The sequence below is a fragment of the Fonsecaea multimorphosa genome (genome assembly GCF_000836435.1).
Source record: "Fonsecaea multimorphosa CBS 102226 unplaced genomic scaffold supercont1.5, whole genome shotgun sequence".
Taxonomy (NCBI): Eukaryota; Fungi; Ascomycota; class Eurotiomycetes; order Chaetothyriales; family Herpotrichiellaceae; genus Fonsecaea; species Fonsecaea multimorphosa.
In genome coordinates, this window is record NW_015971639.1 from 634,181 (window position 1) to 655,821 (window position 21,641).

General features: G+C 52.4%; 7 protein-coding genes across 7 annotated transcripts; 4 read left to right on the top strand and 3 right to left on the bottom strand.

Annotated features, from left to right (window-relative positions):
* Nucleotides 1-400: 400 nt before the first annotated feature.
* Nucleotides 401-1,570, top strand: Z520_03441 (uncharacterized protein; the record flags this gene model as incomplete). The annotated part of the gene is made up of 1 exon (XM_016773952.1): nucleotides 401-1,570. One exon carries the CDS (start codon nucleotides 401-403, stop codon nucleotides 1,568-1,570), a length of 1,170 nt encoding a protein of 389 aa, XP_016634898.1.
* A 263-nt stretch (nucleotides 1,571-1,833) lies between these two features.
* On the bottom strand, nucleotides 1,834-4,317 carry Z520_03442 (uncharacterized protein; the record flags this gene model as incomplete). The annotated part of the gene is made up of 3 exons (XM_016773953.1): nucleotides 1,834-2,964; nucleotides 3,930-4,081; nucleotides 4,194-4,317. 3 exons carry the CDS (start codon nucleotides 4,315-4,317, stop codon nucleotides 1,834-1,836), a joined length of 1,407 nt encoding a protein of 468 aa, XP_016634899.1.
* Nucleotides 4,318-7,177: 2,860 nt separating this feature from the next.
* Z520_03443 (uncharacterized protein) lies at nucleotides 7,178-7,747 on the top strand (the record flags this gene model as incomplete). Its single annotated transcript, XM_016773954.1, has 2 exons — nucleotides 7,178-7,307; nucleotides 7,497-7,747. 2 exons carry the CDS (start codon nucleotides 7,178-7,180, stop codon nucleotides 7,745-7,747), a joined length of 381 nt encoding a protein of 126 aa, XP_016634900.1.
* Nucleotides 7,748-10,011: 2,264 nt separating this feature from the next.
* Nucleotides 10,012-11,409, top strand: Z520_03444 (uncharacterized protein; the record flags this gene model as incomplete). Its single annotated transcript, XM_016773955.1, has 1 exon — nucleotides 10,012-11,409. The coding sequence occupies one exon, from the start codon at nucleotides 10,012-10,014 to the stop codon at nucleotides 11,407-11,409; it is 1,398 nt and encodes a 465-aa protein (XP_016634901.1).
* Nucleotides 11,410-11,574: 165 nt separating this feature from the next.
* On the bottom strand, nucleotides 11,575-12,742 carry Z520_03445 (uncharacterized protein; the record flags this gene model as incomplete). Its single annotated transcript, XM_016773956.1, has 2 exons — nucleotides 11,575-12,522; nucleotides 12,611-12,742. The coding sequence occupies 2 exons, from the start codon at nucleotides 12,740-12,742 to the stop codon at nucleotides 11,575-11,577; spliced, it is 1,080 nt and encodes a 359-aa protein (XP_016634902.1).
* A 2,061-nt stretch (nucleotides 12,743-14,803) lies between these two features.
* Nucleotides 14,804-16,667, bottom strand: Z520_03446 (uncharacterized protein; the record flags this gene model as incomplete). Its single annotated transcript, XM_016773957.1, has 2 exons — nucleotides 14,804-16,529; nucleotides 16,576-16,667. The coding sequence occupies 2 exons, from the start codon at nucleotides 16,665-16,667 to the stop codon at nucleotides 14,804-14,806; spliced, it is 1,818 nt and encodes a 605-aa protein (XP_016634903.1).
* Nucleotides 16,668-20,693: 4,026 nt separating this feature from the next.
* On the top strand, nucleotides 20,694-21,536 carry Z520_03447 (uncharacterized protein; the record flags this gene model as incomplete). Its single annotated transcript, XM_016773958.1, has 1 exon — nucleotides 20,694-21,536. One exon carries the CDS (start codon nucleotides 20,694-20,696, stop codon nucleotides 21,534-21,536), a length of 843 nt encoding a protein of 280 aa, XP_016634904.1.
* Between the last annotated feature and the right edge of the window lie 105 nt (nucleotides 21,537-21,641).

Consider the following 21,641-nt stretch of genomic DNA (forward strand, 5'->3'; position numbering starts at 1 on the left):
CAGACCGTGCCTTGTACCTCGTACTGATCTCCTCTTCTTCGACCTGATACGCAGCCCCGGGAGACACAGACCCCGAGTCCCCTTGACCGTCTTGCTGAGTGACCAATGAGGAGAGAACAGGTCAATTCGCAAATGATAAGCGACAAAGTTTATACTTGACGGATCTGGCTGTCAGCCCCACCACTTATAGCCGGCAACGACATTCTCGGTCGGCACCGAGCGTTCCAAAAAGTTGGCTTGTGTTGGGAAAAGCATAATAATATTTTTATATCCATCTTCCGTTTCCACGGCTGACCTAAATGGCAACAACCTGCTTATATTACATATACCTTACCGACCTGATAGGACATAACCCAGACTCGCTCTTAGAGCTACTCGCCTTCTCGAGAGCAAAGTGACCATGCCGCCAGTCTCGGTAGCCAATGGCGCGGCTCCCGCTGCCGAGACGTCGATCGATCTGCCCTTGTTCGACATCTCGCACGAGTCCGCGGAGCTGGGGAGGGAGATTGTGCAGGCGGCCGCAAAACACGGGTTTCTCTGGATCTCTGGATCACCGTCCTCATCATCGAAAGATGGCAATCACGGCAACGGTGATTATTCTTCTTACGACCTCGACGCCGCGATGGTGCAAAACGTCTTCGACATCGGCAGCCGCTTCTTCCGGGGTGCCAGCGGGGCGGAAAAGGCCGCGTGCAAGATCACCAAGAACCGCGGCTTCGTGGACATGCACGTCGAAAACCTGGATCCGAAGGGTCACAAGCGCGGGGACTTCAAGCAGTGCTTCAACCTCCAGGAGCCGGATCCAGAGACAGGCGCGTGGCGGCAACCGATGCCTCCGCAGTTCTCAGAGCCTGCTGCCGAAACCGCGCTACGTGACTTTCACGCCCGCTGTAGAGCCATCGCGGCGCGGATCCTGCGTCTGATCGCGCTGGGCTTGGACATCCAGGACCCGGACTGGTTCCTCAGGTCGCATGACGACCCTCACAAGTCACCCTACACCGTGCGCATGCTCTATTACCCGCAATTACCCCCCGGCACCGACTACCGCGCCGAAGCGGACATTCGCGCCGGCGCGCACAGCGACTACGGGAGTATCACGCTCCTCTTCACGCGGCCGGGCCAGCCGGGGCTGGAGATCCTGCAGGACGACGGCACCTGGGCCCGTGTCCCTGTCTCGCCGCCGGGCTACCACGACCCGGATTTCCCTCCGATTGTCGTCAATATGGGCGATTTGCTGCAGTTCTGGACCAACGGCCTCCTCAAATCGACGGTGCACAGAGTCGTGCTTGTTGAGGAAGAGCAACCAGAGGATAGCAATTCTGGCGCAACGTCGACGTCCGTGCATGGAAGTGACAGGTACTCAATAGCCGTGTTTGTCCAGCCAGCCGATGAGACCGTGCTGGTGCCCGTGCCGTCGCAGGCCGTGGCGGAGCGCGCGGCAGCGTTTCAAAAGGCCGAGATTGGCCGCGGTGGTGGCACGGTCACGGCCGAGTCGTTGAGCCAGGTTACGGCGGGAGAGCATTTGCTCGGAAGGCTGAGAGCGACGTACGGCATTGCGGTGACCGGATAGTGCGAGAAGAGAGGAGTGGGTGGGTAGATGGTACTGGAGGAGAGGATGAGAAAGGAGGACGATGTAGGTCTTGATAGGAGCTTTGAGATTATGCCATCTCTGTGTGAAGATATATAAAGTATTTGCCAAGGTGATACGATTGACGTAGAGAAGGCGAGGTTTATTGAAGGGCAAATGTCCGCGCCTAGGACGACGAAATGAGCTAGGAGATTGTCTCGACATCCATATCTCCTGTACATACCTACTATCATTGTGGGGCGGCTTCAGCGCTCTGATAAGTGCCGATCATCAGGCGTCACAGGTATTGGTCTGAAAACCGAGAGCCAGTGATTCTCTGGATTGAGCCTTCTCCAATCCACCCCGAGTATGTAATCCGCTTCTGCCTCGACAATAGGCAGCAGAGTTTCCTTCAACTCAGGCGACTCTGGGTCCACGGAGACACCCTGGCGTCGCTGGTTATCCATGTAATCTGTCAGGCTCCGCAGGCCGTACTTGAGACTCCATTGGAACACCTCGCGGGGCGAGAGTCTACGGAACCCGCCTTCCCGCCGTATGAGGATTGTGTCGCAGAGGACTTCTTCGCAGTGCTTGCGTAGCCGCGGACCTGAGTAGAACTTGTGCCATAGAAATCCTAACCCGGGAATAGGGCGCAGAAATGGATTCACGTGCAAGCGGTACGCTTCAATGAATTCTAGTTTCCAGTGTATGTGGTTGGCGTCACGGGTCATTGGGTCTTCACCCAAAAGCTTATCCACTTGTGCTGTGTACTTTGCTTGTATTCGGACTGGTCTGAGGAAATCGTGTTGTTCTTGTTTGGGGATGCGACAGGTGTATGGCACTGCCGCAGAGCCTATCGCCAGGATGACCAGCGGAGTGAATTCGCCGCATACGGCGAATACAATGGAGAAGGGCACGAGTTTTCCGAGGTCATGTCGCGTGCGAAGAGCCATTTGGTATTCGTCTCGCGTTATGATGAGTGCTGGCTCAACGTCAGCGTTGCCTGCGCTGCCGCTCCCGCCATATTTCACCACGTCCTCAAGCTTGCGGCTTCCGAATCTCCCACGAATCTTCCTCAACTCGTTATAGTTGTGCCAGATGTTTTTGAAGCCTGTCTTGTAGAAGGCGAGATAAGACTTTCCCAGACGGAAGTACCATCTCACCCTATCACTAATGGGTATGGGTCCATTATAGTCTTGTTGATTTAGAGGTTGCGGCGTGTCGAGCTTTGCAGGTGTTGTGCTCGTAAGATCGCAAGTCGATATCAGGGTCGATGGGACACGGCCTTTTAAGGGTATCGATGGATAAATGGGTTTTTCATCGTATTGAGAAGTCGCTGGGTTGGGAATGGTCCGTTCAAGGAGGTGTCTTCCATGACTCGTGGACACGGCTCGGTGCTTGACAGGAGATATCGACACTCTGAGACATGAAATCTGCGGCGCGATTTTTGATCTCAAGCAGTGTCCATGTGCGCTGAGCTGTCGCTCTCCAAAGCCTCTCATCGAAAGCTAGAAGCACGGCGCTGCTGGTTACAGGGTGTGAAGAACACTGAGAACCTAGGGTCACATACTGACACATTTTCAAACAAAATTTTTGTGGAGACGCAGGGACACGCGATCTATGTATGACGCGCATGGATGCGCTGGGTGAGTGTTGATGGGCAACTCCCACCCACCAGTGCCACGCTTGGGTAGCCTAGGAGCTTAATGGATACCCCGCGAGCCTGGTACCAGGTATCGACCACTGACTCTGTCTGACCCCATGACCTTTGTCGCTACCATACCACAAGTCACTTTTCATGCATCTCTCCTTTTCTAGAAGACTTGAGTCTTCGCCAATCACCGAAATAGACAGGACATGCCCCAAATCAGGCACCTTTGTCGACATTAAGTCAGAGGGTCTGCTGGAGCATTCTCCAAGTAGTGCTCAATGGTCCTCAATGGCTTTCTTGGGCGCATAGAGCGACAGAAGGAGGCTTCAGCCCCAAGCCTTGACAGGGATTTGCATCATGTCTGAGATTCGTCCTGTAGACTCCCTTTACTGCTCTCGGTCATCGATATCACATTGATAGAACCATTATGAATTCCAATTATTGCCTTTGACTCCAGTATTCTCGTAATTTTTGCCGACCATACTGACGGCACATTTGCCGCTTCCAGCAGTATCGCCATCGCTGCCATGGGAAAGCATGATATCGACCGGCGAGCCTTCGTTGATGATGATGAAGTCGATGGTCTGCTGCCTCTCGAACTTGCGACTGTGTTCTACGCCCCAGGAGACTTTGGTTGGTGACAGCAACCAATCGGCTGGTTTGGGAGAGTCGGGATTCGCTTGTATATAGGCCGACGGGCGTCAGTAGCACCAGTTCAGCCCAGTCTGAGTTGACAGTGAAACGACACTTTGTTCTGTGTGTAGCGGGATTCTTGACGATCCATTTGTATGCGTTTTCGAAATCCGCTGCACGCGCAGCTAGGGTGGGGTCACTAGCCACGGACAACATCTCCCAGATAGCGACTGTTTGCATGGTCATGACACCAGGGGCCGCCGTCGCTGACCGGATCCAGGCCTGGTATACCTCATAGACTTTATCATCGTTCGTACGCCGTATCTCCGCCTTGACACGAACAGGTCTTTTGGACGGACTTTTGGAAAGTTTTGTATTCGTCCGTCTTTTTGATGTCGCCGTCAAATTTGCCTCCGTTGGTCACACCATTATACTTGAAGTCATATCCAGTCCCCAACCAAGCCATGTTCCAGGCGTGAATTCTGATGTCCCTGGCCCACTTCCCGGAGGAAGGGTATTGGCAAGTGCTCCATTGGTACTGCTGCGCACCGTGACCGGCAAGGAAGCAGCTTGACTTGGAGACTGAAAGCCAGTCATTGTGATATACTATCTTGAGGATTGAGAAGGATATCTGAATCTGAGACCGTACCAGTTGCTGGTTCAGAGAGTGACTTGATGAGATGACTGACTGTGTGGCAGATCGACCGTAATATATAGACTTCGAAGAATGAGAACTGCGTCTTCCGTCTCATCTGAACGTATCAAATCACTCGGTCACATCGGACGAATCTACCACCTTTAGACTAACACGCACACTTGGGTGATTGCAGGGTTCTATCAAGCTAAGTCCATGCCGAGATATTATTGGCCTGGCGAAGAGAGATGCCAGGCGTATGCACAGACGTAGTTCCATGCAATGCCTGCCTGCTCAAAATGTAGGCTTGTGGGTCTTTACATACAGAGTTCAGCGGACCTATGACTTGAGCTGTGCTGCATGTGAGTCTTTGACGGATCCGGACTTCAACTGAACACATCGTTGAGTGCAGGCATTAGCAGCGTGGACACCGGCACCAGCGAACTTCAACCACTTGCTAAGCGAGGTACTGTGAGCTGAGTGTACGCTCAAGTCTGGCCGACGTGGACTTCAGCTGCAGTGTCTTCTGAGCAGGAGTGGCTATTTGTCCCAGTCGCAATATACTTCCTCGAACCTCTAATATCCTGAATACTCCTCATGTTTTTAAATATCAGTTCAAATTGTCCTCTTCACGAAACACAGATATCGTTTTCCATATGATTTACAGAACTGCTCTATATCGTGAAGTCTACGGGCGTGTCAGGGAGCTGGGCAATGCATATTGATTTTGACGGCCACAGATGCATGTTCGCTCATGTACTACGTAGTCAATTCCATTGGTCAACATCGATGCAGATTGGGCGAATGGGCGCATCTCTCAGACATCACTCCATAATCTGTGAACCCAGTTCAACCTGCTGGCGGCGGAAACTCTCATCCAGGAACACGTCAAGGAGCTGCAGGGCTTCACCGTATCGTTCGAAGTAGTGTCGGGCCGTAGCTACCCTCGACAAGTGCTGGTGGTCTTCGCCATATCGAGGTACGTACGTCTATGCTACCTTCTTAGTCGGTATTCCGTGTGATTATGCAAGTCTTTTTCCCATTCTCCTGACCGCGGAGTGTTTCTGTTGAGACTAGCGTCATGCCAGCCGTATCTACGTACGTAGCTGAGCGTTTCACTTCTCCCGCACCGGTCAGTCTTTACGGCAAGCAGCTTCCATGATTAAAGTACGTACGAACGAAGCTAAGCCATCTTGGTTGAATAATTCATTTGGATCCGGAAACCTTGACGATTGACAGGCATCTGTAAGTTCTGGACGAAAACAACGGGTTCGTATGCTGAGATAACTTAGCTCGGTTGGATGCGTAGAGATGAATGCAGCTTTTCAGCTCGAAGTCTCAGATGTGGCTTCTACCACCACGAGACACGCTCCGGCGTTCGACAAAAGTCCTCTCTGTAGCCCCGTTCGCTTCATGAGTCGGTGGGATCTGGGCACCCTGTGAAAGGTTAGTTCGTGGAAGCTACACTCGCCACGCTCCATCTGACTTCTGAGTATTCCAAGGATCTGAAAAGGGGTTTCAAAGGCACTTCGGACAAGACCCGGAGGGCGTGCAGTATGCGTATGCAGACGTCCTGTGTGAGCAACAAATTCAAAGCCAGGCGCAAAGTCCCATCTTGGTGTTGCCTTAGCCTGCCCGGTTTCTCCACAATTTTCGGTCCGGAACGCCCCGGTGCGACGTGCAGTCCACAAAGCTCTCCAAGAAGTATGCAGGTGGTTTGTTGTATCAAATTCCTTCAGCTTAACAAATCACTGAGCGAGCTGAAGAAAGTGCGTTGGGCTGCATGAGCAGTACATTGGATGTTATCCAGGACCTGTTCCTCTTTTCAATCAAAAGTCAATTTGACGAGGCTTGCCGAGTTCTAGTGTGTCAGTTCAGCTCCCGCCCATAATATGCCGAACTTTGTTGTGTACTAGGTAGCTTTCTCAATCAAGCGAGCAGTGCTTGCCTTGTCTGACTCTTCTCAACAACAGCCTATTCTGCTCTTGCATTGACTTGCCGCTTCCCCGATCGTCTGCCTCACTCGATTTGATAGCTGGCAACCTTGGAATGCACGAGTCGTATGGACCAGCCGTACACAAATGGGCGGTCAGGCTTTTCACAAATGTCTACGAGGCCGGTCGCTACGGAGAGCTCCGTACCGCTAGCTTTAACCATCGAAGATTTCGCATCTTGTATGTTGATCAAATGCTTCTGGCCTACAAAGCAAGAATTCACGAAGACTTATGCTCAGGCGGTGTAAGTGCCAGCCATCAACTGTGTGGCCAAGGTCTAGAAGAGGCTGCAAAAGTACCCCGGCAGTAGATACGTACGCGATACGTGAACTCAACGACCCACGCTCCTTTAATGGAATATTTATCCCAGGTATTGAAGTGTCCATCACTTGCACGACTGAAACCTACATGAGCCCGTGCATCCACGAACTCATTACATTCGTGCCATCGAGATCGGTCCAGACCACTTCAAGCCAGGGTCGCATGACTGCTCAAGAATTCATTCTTCGTAAGCCTGAAGGAAGAGCGTACCACAAGAAATATTTCCCGATCCTCTATAAAAGTTATTAGCTCGCATCATCCTTGATCTCCGTAAACCCCAACAAGTCATCCTACATCTCTTTGGCAGCGAATTTGGGTAACGCGAACATCTGTCGTGATCAATCATTCGAATCATACTCGATCCAACAGCTCTTACTATGGCGCAACGCAACATCAAGATTTGGTTTACGAACAAATCACCCGTAAATCAGCTCTGGTCCAGCAGTATCAGCCAACCTCGAGAATTAGCACCTAACACACAAGTCAGATACAACACTACGGTGATAGGTAAGTCACCCATCTACGATAATTTTTTCCCCTCATATTCTGCTGATATTCTTTCCCTTGGAACACTTGCTTTTCCTACGGATTTTCTAGAGCCTCGTTTTCCATTCCCATGCTAAATCTCTCAACTTTACTTCATCTGTTGCCCTCCTTTGGAATGGGACATGTTGATTAACTATTAGAAAATCGCAGGTGATAATACTATTCAGATTGTCCTTGACGTGAATGATAATCACACGGGCGTCTCTCTTCGCTACAGTTGGGACGACGACAAGTTCTCCTTGAATCCCGAGTCGAATGATTTCAAAATAATCTTACAGTTCACGGGCTCAGTCGTGGTGCGCAGCACATATACCGGGGCAGATGCCGTCCCGAAAGGCCTCGAGGTCAACTCTATCGATACCGAACCGCTTCCGGAAGACATGTCAAAGGCCAGTTCTTAGGAACCTAGACCGTTTCCTGGCTGAGTGGGATCCAGAAGGATAGAATACCAAATCTCCAGTTAGATACGTACGTACCACAAATCAAGAGGGATGCCCCAGCTTTCTTGAGAGCGTGATCTCTCCTCTACCATCAAGCTTGAATTCGTACATTTATTTTCCATCCTTTGCGAAAAGTGACCAACGTCACCTCTTAGCATATGCTCCATTTTCATCTGAGATTGGCGCGCTAGTAGGTACCCTTCATCACGGCCAAAATTAGCCGCATAAGTAGGTACTTGGTGGATGATTTGATCAGTAGCTTCCCCCGCATTTCAGCTCATATCAAGCCGCCTCTTTATGCACCTACTCTTTCCAAACAATGCTCAGTAGTGCAGGCACAAACCGCCTTGCATAAAGACGGTGAGAACTCACCACTTGCTACTGCACTTCTCAGAGATGTTTGATGAAATGACCCGTGATCTTTTGACACTCCGACCTCTCCTCCTCATCTCCAGACTGTGGCTCAGCTGAAGCGTGGACATATCCACCAACTAGTTTTTCCACCTAGTCCTGGCTCTGGCCTATTTCCGAGACTTGCAGTGCTCGAAGCTGTAGTCGAAGCCATTCGGGCTGTGATGTTCACGAACCGCAAAGAATTTACGCTTAGGTACAAGGACGGTGTGGAATACGTGTAATGTACGTTCCGATTTGCGAAGAGGATCAGTCATCACACCACCCGACTAGGCGATAGGCATATGGCCTAAGACAATGGCGGGGAGCTCACCTCGCTCCGGTGTTCGCCAATGATGATCCTGACAGCTATGAGATGGAAGCAAACCGATGTGTGGTGGTTCAACCTCCATACAGTAATCCGCATGCCACCGCATCCTCGAGGCACGGGCCTGGATCACAATGTTGACACATTGAGTACGTCCTTGATGACAGAACCCACCTTTTCAACTTTGCTTCTGCACAAGCACTCACCTCCTAGCTTATCTGTGCTTCCTCGCGAGCATCATGCATCCGTACAACTTTGTGCGTTCTCTATCCTTCTCCGTAGCCACTCTGCAATGCTGACAATAGGCATTAGATAGTTCGCCGGCCGAGATCCGCCAATGAATGGCCACTGTGGTATGTCGGGTCCAAGTACGTAGGAGTCGCTCATACGCTATCTCGTACATTTTTCTGGTCCAAAATTATCTTATGGAAAGAGGATATTCTCAACCACCGATGCATTGTATTCCTTGATGAGAAAGATTCCGTTATCAATGCCTCTGACATCCTTGCGTATCTAGAGGAAGTGAAGGAGGAAAGCTGGTAGCCCGAGAGGGCCGGGAGGGGGGGTTTTGTACTCCATTAGTAAGGAGGGAAGTCTCTGTCAGAACGAGAGATAGGGACGAGAAAGTGGTCGAAGGTCGAAAAGACGTCAAAGAGGGAACGGGCGACGCGCCGCCAATTTTAGCTCCTGGCTGGCGCTATATACGGTAGAGTAGGGCCAGGATGAAGGGTGAGTGTGAAGGGAGCGAGGAGAGTGCGAAGGTGAGAGGGAGGGTGAGTGGTTATAAAAGCGGCACGCTCGGGGTGAGTCGCACGTGAGCTCCGAGCAGTTTTTACTCATCTTGAGTCCCCAGTGGTACACGTTCTGGCTCGTGTTAATCGTGGGAGGGATCGGTATTGTGCTTGCGACGGCTTCTTTGGCCGTGACCATTGCGCAGACCGTGGCAGCAATCCAAGCCCTGCCTCACACGACCGCTAACACCTCCAATTCGATAAATTCGACTCATTCGAGACACTCATCGACTACTGCCCAGAGTGCGACTCTGTCTGCTCGAGTTACATTGCTCGCCTATTCTCCATAGATCTGGTGGCGTCGCCTGTAGCGTAGTTGTCAATACTGTGTATTGTATCTTTGAAATAACGATCTACTGGGAAGGGACAAAGGGACAAGTTTGTAGGAAATTCAGCCACTGGAGTTGCCTCTTACTTTTCGAATTGTAATGAATAATTACATAACGCGGATATCTGGGTATAGAACCCCTGGAGGCGGAGATCTGCGACAAGGCGAATGGACAGGTTTTCGAGCCAAGCGCGTCGATCCCTTGCATGGTAGGTACATATGATACACATGCGTGCAGCACGTGGAAAAAGACAAATTTTATATCAGCGCTACGTCAAGAAGCTTCCGTCTTGGATCCCTCCGCTAACCAACGGCTTTGACTTGATATATCCAACGAGAGCAACAATCTAATAGATTAGTTGAGGCCATCCATCAAAGACCCAAAAGAATGTCCACGGTGATCCTCGGTGGCGGCATCATCGGCCTCTCGACGGCATATTACCTCTCTCTGGCGCGGGCATCGTCGTCATCGTCGTCGACGTCGATAATCCACATCGTCGACTCCGCGCCCTCGCTGCTCCTCTCGGCGAGTGGCTTTGCGGGCGGGTTCCTCGCGGCAGACTGGTTCAGCCCGTCTGTGGCGGCACTGGGCGCGCTCTCGTTCCGCCTGCATCGCGAGCTGGCCGAGAAGCATAGTGGGTCGCGCAGGTGGGGGTACGCGGGGAGTCACACGTACAATCTGAGCGTGGATGAGCGCGCGGCGGCGAGGAAGGGGCGCAAAGGGAAGGGGGAGGATTGGTTGCGTGAAGGGACGAGTCGAGCCGAAGCGGCGGCGGGGGCGGGGTCGGTGAGTTCTGAAGCGAACGGCGGAAGTGGTGGCCGCCAGGGCGACATGCTCAACCCGGACGGATCGCCCGCCGTATGGACACCCCAGCCGGGCGGGACGCTCGAAACGATGTCCGGACCAGAGACCACCGCGCAGATCGAGCCGCGCGAGCTGTGCGAGTTCCTGCTCGACGAGTGCAAGAAGAGAGGCGTCCAGGTCCGCCTCTCGACCGAGGCCACGGGCATCATTACCAACGAAGACGGGGCTCTAAGGGCGATCAAACTGCAATCCGTGACAAGCAGCACCACCGAGGAAGTCAATGCAAGCGACGAGCTCGAATGTAAGGACATCCTCATCTCCGCGGGCGCGTGGACACCCAGAGTCTTCAAGACGCTGTTCCCCCAAAGTAAGCTGCAGGTCCCCATCGAGCCATTGGCGGGCCACAGCCTCGTGGTCAAATCCCCGCGATATAAGACGCCGTTCATCGACGCCGCGAAGCGAAACCTGGGCGGCGGGGCGGAGAACTGGCTCTGCTACGCGATCTACTGTTCCCCCAGCCGGCACTGGTCATACGCGACGGAAGCGTTCGCGCGGCTCGCGCGCAACGGCGAGACGGAGATCTGGCTGGGCGGGTTGAATGACGGTTCGCTCCCACTACCCGAACTGGCAAGCGACGTCAAAGCTATGATCGATCCGGAGAGTATCAAGTCGCTGCGCAGGACGACCATGCAGTTGACGGGTCTGGCGAACGAGGGTGACGAAGTGAACCAGGACGACCTCGAAACGGTCAGGGAAGGTCTCTGTTTCCGCCCTGTCAGTCAGAGGGGGGTTCCCGTTCTGGGGAAAATACCAGACCACTATCTGGGTCTGCGACCCGGTGCCGGTGGTGGCAGTGTCTGGATAGCATCGGGGCACGGTCCGTGGGGTATCAGCCTGAGTCTGGGGACGGGGATGGTCATGAGCGAAATGATTTCAGGAGAGAAGCCGAGTGCAGATATTAGAGCCCTTCTCATCGCCTGATTATTTCGACTATTACAATCTATACTGATTGGCTCTCCATCTGGATGTTGTCCATACCCTGTGTTCCTCTCTCAACCCAGCTTCCAGTCCACCAAGAGTAGCAACTCGCTGACTTGGGCAGAGGAGCGCTCCAACTTGTTCCAGGCACCTTGCAGGTCAGCCAAATCAAGTGCTCGCCGGAAATGGAGGCAACGTCGTCGTCACCGGCGCCGCACTGTTCGGACAGACACACCCTCCGTTCGTGGCCGTACTAATACTGGTGACGGGCGGCACCGTGCAGTGCGGGCTGGGCGTCCAAGCTTGTGTGGAGATCGTGCTCACTCCTGCGATCGTCTCGGCCTTGACCAGCACTGGGATGACGGCACCCGTGTTGAGAGAAAAGTCTCGGTGCCCGACCACTCTCAAAATCGAGCCGAGCTCTCCAGAGTGCGAGGTGAACGACAGGTAGGTCGAATTGTCCGTCGAGAAGATGTTGTTGAGCAATGTCAGGGATCTCGCGTCTTGGGCCGAGTCGGTCTCTGCTGTGACGCCGGTCCAGAGCTGATCCGTCTCCGGGAAGCCGGGCTCGAACTTGTACGTAGGGAACTGGGAGTGGATGAATGTCTTGTTGGAGCGGCGGTCGCAAGTATGCTCGGAGATGGACTCTCTCAGCAGGGCTTTGATGGTCGGGATGAAGGGTTCATTTGGTGGCAGTGGGAGGCCAGAGAAGGTCAGATTCGCGGTCGACAGGCACCGGTACAAGGGCGAAACATAGTACTTCTGCGGCGTCGGGATCTTCTGTTCTTGAATGCGAGACAGCCAGAACTTGTTGGCGACAAGGGCTTGAGCAATCCCGTTGTTCGTCAAGTGGGCGTCGTCCCATGTCGCTGTGGCGTTGCCGTCGAGAAGGGACCAGTAGCAGTTCCAGGCGGGAGTGCCGTAGTAAGATTCGGCGGCGTTGTGCCAGCCTTCGCCATGTCGGCCCATAAAAAGCAGTTTGTATTGCACATTAGAGGGCGCGGTCTTGGTCAGATTGGCAATGACCAGGGCGAACCGCTGCCATTGGGTCAACGAGGCAGCGTCGGAGGGATCGGTTGGGTAGCTTTGGTTGATGAGGCCAAAGTTGGTGGCGGTCTGGAATAGAGGGGTCGTTAGGAGGGGATTTCCTATTACTCTCTCTTTCTCGTTCTTCCTAAGCTGAAGGTGGTCTTGCTTCACTTACGTAGTCAAACGTGGTGGCATTGGTCGAGTTGTCGTCTTGCAGGAAGTAGCCTGTCACAGTCGAGTATTTGATGTAGGCGGAGACAGCAGTGAAAGCGCTGCTGAGCAGCAAGGACGTTGTAAGACAAACCATAGTGGGAGGTTATACAGAGGGGATTGTAGGGAGAGAAGGAAGTACCTTTAGGAGTGTAGTTGACCTGACTTTGGCATCTGGGTGACGAGCTTGTGTCTGTTCCCTTTATATTGTCAGCCCACTAGCTGGTCGCCCTCCTCACAGCTTTATACCCGCGGTACCTGGGCCGCAGGAAGCTTCTCAGGCCTCTCATAGGGTCCATGATCGACAGGTCATCTTGTGTGCATTAGCCAATGCAACCTCAGCGTTGCTGTGTTTCGCAGGATTGACGTGCCAGGAACTGGATTGGAAGCAAGATGCTCAATCTTGTCGGTCAAATACGCGCCAATCACACTGCAGCTTCAACGGGCGTGCTTGGAGGTTGTCCCAATTCCAAATTAGGCCTCTTGAGCCTGTGCCAGCCCCGAGTTTCTTGTTGTGGCAGGTTTGTCGAGATTGGAAAACTCCGAGTCGTCGACGACGTCCACGTACTTTCCTTTCCAAGATCACGAACTAGATTGTAGAACAAGGGGGGATGAAGCGGAGACTGGCCTTGCTGACAACATCAAAAGGCTTTACTTGGTGTCAGTCCGTGGCTAAGGTGAAGGTGAAGTTCCACATTCTGAAACCTTTCAGTTGCGCGAGATGCATTTAAGGTAGATCATCCATACCTAGGTAAACAACTATGAAAGACATCCGTCACATGTCATGATACAAAAGGATCAAGCCAAGGGCTATTCCCTTCTCACCTCTAATCCAGGTCGGAATTTGCAAGAGTTCTCGTGGCGATCCCGGTTATCGGTTCGGCCCACGTATGTACATCCGTCGTTGCGGCAGGATACCTTTTCTTGTTTTCCGGTTGGACACTTGTATTTGAAATGCCTGTTTCGATTGCTCCGCGTCGAGAATATCTCCCGGCAGCCGAGGCAGCGGAAGGTTGTGGGTCGCAGAGGCTCTGGGAAGTCCGGTCCCCTTTCATCGAAGGATGGCAGTCCAATCATAGTTGACGCTGGGTCTGTAGAGGTTGGAACTGTCAATGGCGAACAAAATGTATCAGGGGACTGTGCACCACTGGACGAAGGGAACAACTCGAAGTCGAATGGAGACATAGTGCCTAAACTTGGGAGATCGCTGAGATCAAGCGTTCCCAAATCTTGGGGTGTGTCGTCCCACTGAACACAAGCTGGCTGTAGGTTGGCTGTAATTGTTGTTGACAGGTTACCTGTTGGGAACCCTCCAGACAAACTGCTATTTGTGTCCGACCATTTCAGGCGAAGATAAAGGGAGAGATATGCGCAGGTTAATTTCAGAATTTGAGCCGTGCTGCGCAGTGTGCCTGGCAGTGTTGGGATAGTAGGAACTGTAAGGATAGCAGCAGCGCCGAACCGCCACACTAGAAAGTGTTAGTCTGGGATTGTAGGCGTGGAAGGTTGCAAGGCCAGCGCTGAATCCAATGCCAGTAGAGCTGAGCTTGCCAGACGGGAGCCTGCCTACTCAGATACCTATGTTTGCAGCACCTCCTATGGTTCTTGGTAGACTTACGCAGTAGAAAGGCCACGAGGATGGTGAAGACAGGTCCCCAAAGAAGAAACTCAAGATCCGGTGACAAATCCTTAGTATCTCTCAACTCTATTCGTCGAGTGCGCTCTGCATTCCAATCTCTAGGCTGTCCATCAGTCTGAGATTGAAGGGTTGGGTCATTCGAGTCGAGTGGAGTGAATTGGTGACTTTCTGTCAACGAGTACTGTTGGTGGATCGCCGCTAGCCTTCGACCGCTAGAAGACGAACTGTCCAAGCGTTGAGTAGCCGTCGCAAGTTTCTCGATAAGCGGGCACAAGTGCTGTCTGAAACACAAGATGTCTTCTTGAGGAGGGTATGTAAAGTCGATGTTCTCAGGATCAATCGGAGAGTAACCCCAGACAGTTGAGGCGATTTCATCAAAAAGTGGCTGTTGTTTGATTGGTACATATTTTCGCCACCGGCTGAGATCGGCAATGAACCTGGTAAATGGTTAATCATGCACCAACATTCTTTAATGCGAGAGTGGATAAAGTATTGACAGAGGGGTCTTCATAGCGGAACTCACTCTTCTGTTGTGCATATTCCCTTGAATTCATTGTCAAAGCCAACAGCAATGCCAGCATCCTGCATGGCTCGGGTGAGCTGAAGGCAGCAGACGATTTCTTTGAAGCTCGTCGGCAAGCGATTCTTGTTGATCTTTCTAATTGCTGCAAATCCCCATTTGGAGATGTCTCGGTAATCGCAATAATTTTGAGCAAAATTTCGGAATGCCGTGGTTACTTGAAGCAATCGACTCTTCAGCAAGAAGTCCAAATGAGTGTCTTGCAATGATTCCACGAGAGCAGATTCAACTCGCTGTGAATCCAATGCCGGTCTGTTGAAGGACGAAAGATTGCGAGTCTCGGATTCCCAAGTCTGATACCATCGGTCTGGTGTTGAATCTATTAAGGACCCCTTCCCAATGTGGAAGACCTTGGACTTTGGAATGATATTCCACACTTCTTTGACCAGATTAAAATCGCCACTTCGTATCGCGACTCGTAGCACGGAATCCTTTTCGTGGGGGTGGAGTGGTGCATTCAACTGCAGGAGCCAACGCACCATTGGGATGTGGCCCCGGCGTGCAGCGCCTCCTAAAAGGGTTTCGTAAGGTATTGTACTCTGATAGATGTCTTCCCAGGTCATGAGGCCTTCGGATTCGCTGAGAAGACGTTCGAATAGAACTTGGGCAATCTCGACGTGACCATGCTTAACCGCGAATTGAAGATGCTGAGTCTCCAAAACCCGTGAAGGTTGGTCAAGAAGGAGCAAAACAATAACTAGATGGCCGTTTTTGATCGCGGTAGCCAATGCAATATCCGTGAAGCTGACAAAATGTCTTGGAAGAAGTGAGAGCAAGTAGCGGACGACATGCTCATGGCCTTCCGCAGCGGCAGCAGCTATAGTCCGGGAGCTGAAGACGTCCGCACCACGCATTGCGAGAGCTTGAACAGCCTGAAGATGCCCTCGTTTGGCAGCTACATCGATGGGCTGCTCGCGAATTGATTGGTCGACAAAATCTGAATCTTCCAGCTCTACTCCATGTGCAAGCAACAACCAGAAGATGTCCAAGTGATCTGCTGCTAAACTTGCAGATAAATCGTAAGCGGCGACTCTGACTTGGGTGTCTTCAAGCAGGCCTTGAATTGAATTGATATCACCACTTTTGATAGCGAGTGTCAAGGCGGATTCTTGACCCTCAGAGCCTGCGGGAGGATGATCTCTCCACCGTTCTGTGGCCACAGGTTCCACAGAGAGACTTAGAAGACGGTCAAGGTAAGCGAGATCATTTTCGAATTCCCATTGTTGCATGTCATTCCAGTGAGCGTAGGAGAGGAGACCACGGCTGTGGAGAAGGTCCAAGTCGAAGCAGCCGACATAGATTGATCGGTCCAACAAAAAATCACAGGCCAGAAGGCGTAGCTCCAATAGGCTCCAATTTTTCGGCCTTTGGGCCGCTTCTCTCTCGAAGAGTGATCTGAGAGCCGTGTAGTTCTGGAGCAGTGTAGGAAGATCGAGAGTGAGGACATGGTCGAGGGCGCTGGGCCCATTCAACTCGGCGGAACGAAGGGCTTCTAAGAGCAAGAATCGCAAGGTGGGACTGTGAACGCGAACCAAGATTTCTTGACTGGGCCGATTCTTCTCGACCGAGAATGCAATATTCTGCAAACCAGCCGTTACGTCCTGATCGGGATCTGCGTCATTGAAGATACCACCACCGGTTGTAGTCCCTCTGTAAACGCGGTTGCTGCTCCGTGTCAGAGAATGCGGCGAAAACAGAGTTGAATACCTACTCTTCAAATATTTCCTGGTATTGAAAACGAGGTGCTTCTTTAACACTGTCAATGTCATAGTCCCTCCAGTAGAGGATTTCATCGTAGGCCATTGTTTGCCTCACCAAGAAAACTGTCAAGGTGGTGCAGCAGAGCAGCCCCGCGGAGAAGATCTACTCCCAAGCTTGATGCATACGAGATAGTATGTAGCGATGGCATCCGGTCTCATAGTGAGGAGAAAGAGAGTACCTAAGAATTTAATGGACTCTGGCTAAGGCTATAGAGACCCCCGTGCCCAAAGTGCCCCTCGCAACTAACACATAGCACTGATCCTCAAGCAGTGACTGACTTGTGGGTGCCTGAAGGCTGCCAGTGAGGGGCCGATCCTCACTAATCCCTTCCTAGCACTAGTGCATCCTCACCCGCAATCCTCACTAATCCCTTTCTGGCACTAGTCAATCCTCACCCACAAAATCCTCACCAGACAACTCCAGATACACACCGCCGAGGATGCAAGAAGACGACGAAGGACCAATGACACCGGCGGCTGCATTGTGCTTTATGTCTCCTGCTTTTGAGGATCGGGCGCTGGTCTCCCCTGGCCTTCGATTTTCAGGATTCAACCCTAAACCCACACCTCATGCCCGTTCCCCTGAGGATTCATTGACCACGGTTTGAGGATCCCTTTGAACTCCATGATCGTCATCTGTGTTCCTACATCGCTCACTTCATCAGCGAAACGTACTACCGATGCCTCATCCGGAGGGGCCGACACTTGTCCTGGTGCGTAATTGTGTTGTGACATTCGCTTCTAGCGAGCAATCCTCGTACAGCCTCGCGGGCTCGCAGCCTTGTCGACCATCCTCGCCGCCAGCTCATTAATCCTCAATCCTCAATCCTCAACACTTCTATTCTCGATTCTGTCTGAAGACTACGGTCTGTACTTGACCATGAACCGGATCCTGGGTCGTACCAGCTCTGTGACCTCTTCGAAGCATATAGTTGTCGAAGATCCCCCTGTGAGAGAAAGGGTTAATTCAGACAACACAGCATATGACCAAGTTCTCACCCAAGTCACAAAGCCAGAATCTGCTCCAGAACACCTATACACGCTACGCGGCTGTTCAGATTTCTCCAAACCATGTACATGAACGGTAGATCTTTCCCACAGCTTTGTCCCCAACACACATCATCAGTTCCGGTCTCTGACTGCTTCCTAGGTACCGCCATTACCAAGGTGGCTGAAGCCGCATTCAACTTGACTCTTCCAACCTCCTCTCTACCTGTCATTTGCAGCACAGGCCGAGTGACCACCGACGGGAAGATTACGTTGGCCATTGGCATCACCCAGATCGGCGTTGCTATCGGGTTGGAAGTGTTCCGTCATTACTATCCCGGCCATTAAAAGCGTTCCACAGGATAGACCTTTGGTCGGATACCCAGTCTGTACAAGACTAGGAGGAGTTAGGGGTTGGAGGTGATGGCAGAGCAAGAAGGGTCCTGGCATCAGAAATAGTGGCTTTGTTGCATTGCATCTACTCATTAATAATCTGAAGAGGTATTGCATTTACATGGAATGTGCGAATCATATCAATCAACCAGCGTTATCGACCTCAAGATATATATATGGCAATTGCTAGTGCTACCAAAGAGTATATTCCTCTACCTGCCAAAGCGACCATCTTGACCCTCTTTGATGTGTATGTGTATACCACAGCATTCTCCCATTCTGACTCTTTGTTGTCGGCAAAACTCCAACGCTCTTCGCCAGTTGAAGGACTCCCCTGTCCCGTAACGGTTGAAGGCATACTGGCCAACTCCGTGCCTGCAACCCGGTCTATTAGTCAACCTGTTCCGCTACTCATCACTAATATCGCGATATTGGCTAGTAAGAATGCATCGAATGCAATGTGGACAAACTGTGGTGGAGCACGGGAGTCCCGCCAGGACAAACTTTCACAGACGCTCCAGCCGTTCGGCCGCGCGGTCCTTCCCGCGGTGAGCCTGCGACCATGTGGCTGTGAGGATTGACTTCAGGCGTGTGTCTGTGCAGATCTGGGAGCAGCTTCACTACCCAAAGTGAAAAGCTCTGAAGAGACGTATGTAATAAAGATACCGCGGGCTCTGGCGGGCAGATCAGATCGCGGTAAGTTTGATGCCCGGCGAGCGGGTAGGTACAGGTGAGACAGTAGGACAGCACCGCGACCCGCGACAAATGTCTTCTCTCTGCTGAAACTGGAGTGAAGCGGGTATCTACATAGCCTTTGTTCTCTTTCTTATAAATATCTCCTCGTCCCCTCTTCAACATTCCATCTCTTCTCTCCTGAGACCATCTCCCCACCAACTCCTTTACCCACCCACACCTATCTCTCTCTCTATATATATCATAAGCCTCCTTGGTTCCGGAGACCTGACCAGGCTGCAAGACTTCCCTGCACAGACTTTCTGAACCAATCCTGCTCTCAAGATGAATGCGCACACCGGGCACCGTGCGCCGAGAAACAGACCAACAGTCCCTCGGTCAGACCGCCCGCAGGTGGTGCATTCGAGTTTCCAATTCCCAACAGCGGCGATAAGGTTGGGCTAGGGAGGGTTGGATGAGGCGGACCGTGACGAGCAAAGTCGAAAGAAGGTGCCCTCCTTGAGGAGAAGAAAGAAGCGGCCGCAAAAGAAGCGAGCGCGCTCGAGGCAATCAGCCATCGCCTCACGCAGCGACTAGATGAGGCGAACAAGGGGCTGCGGTCTCTCAAATCGGTGCTCGCGAAATCCAATCAAATCCATCTCCAGGCTATCACAACGTTCAGTGCAATACAGACATCTGCTGGAGCGCATTAGCTTTGTGCTGGGAGGTTTGTATGCGAAGGAAAGGGAGCTCATGACGATGAGGTGGCCGCTGCGTTGAAAATCACTGTTCGTATGGACAAAAGGGGGGAGAACATCGTTTCAAAGCGAGGCAGAGTCTCCTTTACAGACCGTGGGCTCTCTTACCATCTTGGCTGAGTTGTTCCAGCCGTCTGACATACAAGAGAGTGTTGCATGAACAAGCCAAAGCCATTCTCCTGGCCACTGGCAAGGTCTTGAAGCCTTGACCGCAGAGGAACAAGCCGCCGACGATATTGATCCTGACCAAGACTACCAAACCTTGGTTCAAGCCCATAAGGACAGAGACCATTACGCCGTCGCCAAACAAGCGCAAGCGTCGTCAGGAGACCGTCACACCGTCGCCAAAGAAGCGTAAGCGCTCAGCCAGTGTCACACCGGCGCCCAGTCAAGAGAAGCCTGAGGGTGTTACATCTCCACGAGGCAAGAAGAGCCGTGAGAGCAGCATCATGTCCTCTCCAGGCAGAGGCAAGGGTGATCGGTCATCGTCTCGTGGGAGCCGTAGCAGTCGGTCAGCATCACTTGTATCGCCCCGACGCAATTCCGATCTTACAAGACGCCGCACCCCATCTGATCAGCGTCGTGTCCGTTTCGCGACCAAGGTGTCCACAGTGAACCGAAGAGACAGGGGAGGATCTTGGAGGTCAGAAAGTCAGGCAGTGGGTGGTATGTGGCAGCTCCGGTCCGCCCTCTTAGATCAATTGGGTTGTGAATGAGACCTCCTGGATTCAATACAATGATTTGATCATATGAATCTCGTACCCTTATCCGACCATCGTTGCACTTCATCCATTTTGGCTCTCTGGAGTTCGTCAAGGAATTTCTTTCTCGATGGAACTCGCCTTGACGATCGCCTGGATGACTTTTGACTGCGGTCTGTCCGTCACGGTGATAGAAGTCAACCCAACAGCACCAGTAGGCCTGATTCTCCTCTATCATCCATAGGGTGCCTGTGACCAACAGGATTGACGACGTTAGTCGTTAGTCGGGCTGCTCAATATATACTGTGCGTCTCCGGCTACCATCTTCGGCCAAGTTTCCAGGATGAGAGAGAAGTTCTGGTGTCGTCGAAGTTGGGAAAATGAAAGCGATTTGAACATGGCCGTAACCTGAATGCGTGCTAGGCGATCTCCCCGCAAACAAGCCATCGGCTAACCTTCCGCATCCTCACGTCTTCTCCAAACATCGCAAATCGAAAAAGTACCAAATCCAACCTCAAGCAGAGCAACAGCCACAAAACCATTGTACTTTCGCGCCAAATGGCTCTTTCGAAAGGTGCCGGTGAAGCACCGTTAAGAACAAAGACTCACACAATTGCAGGCGCATCAGAAGCCGACATCGCCACAAACAAAGCCCTCCTTTTCCACGCCGAGGCTGCGCGGCTGGCGAAATCATGGCTCCGCGGCACAACAACCACCGGTGACGGGCGTGACGAGGACGAAAAGGAGGACCAAGCCGAAGAAGATCTCGAAAGGGAATTCCTGCGGAACAAAGACCTCTACTCCGAGACGGGAGGTATAGGATACCACCCTCCCACAGAATCCACCTCGTCGACTGCCGCGACGCCGGGCTTCACTGATCCCGCGACGACGTTCTTGAGGAAGCAATTGCTGCGCGGCCACCAACGCGGAGGACGAGCCACAACTGGCAATGCACACAACCACAGTGCCGGAGGCGCTCGACCGAGACCACAGATACAGGCATCCAGGCGGGTAAAGGGTGAGGAGGTCTCGGACGAAGAAGAATCCCGCTCGAAAGGCGTGGGAAAGAGGAAACGGAAAGGCAATATCGTGCAAGCAGCGGTCGAGAGTGATGACGCCGCGGCCGCAAAATCGGCACCGCAGACAGACCAGATGGAGACGGAACATTTGTCTGAAAAAGCCGGCGCGATTTCTACTCCCAGTCAGTCGCATGGAGGAGAAACTGACCGCACTGTCCATGCACCAGAACCCAGCACCACCCCAGCGATACCGCCGAAAACAAGCAGGAAACGTGGTGCAGGCAGTTATCTAGACGAGCTCCTCGCCTCACGAGCCGCGAAGAAACAGAAGAAGAAAAACAAGCATAAAGGCAAGAGCCTTGCCGAGTCCGAACCGGGATAGTCGCATCCGAGAATGACGACCGATGTGACTGAAGAACCAAGAAATCATCATATCTGCATTGTGAAGCCCCAGCTTGGGGGCTTCTATATATCCGCCTCTGCTCCG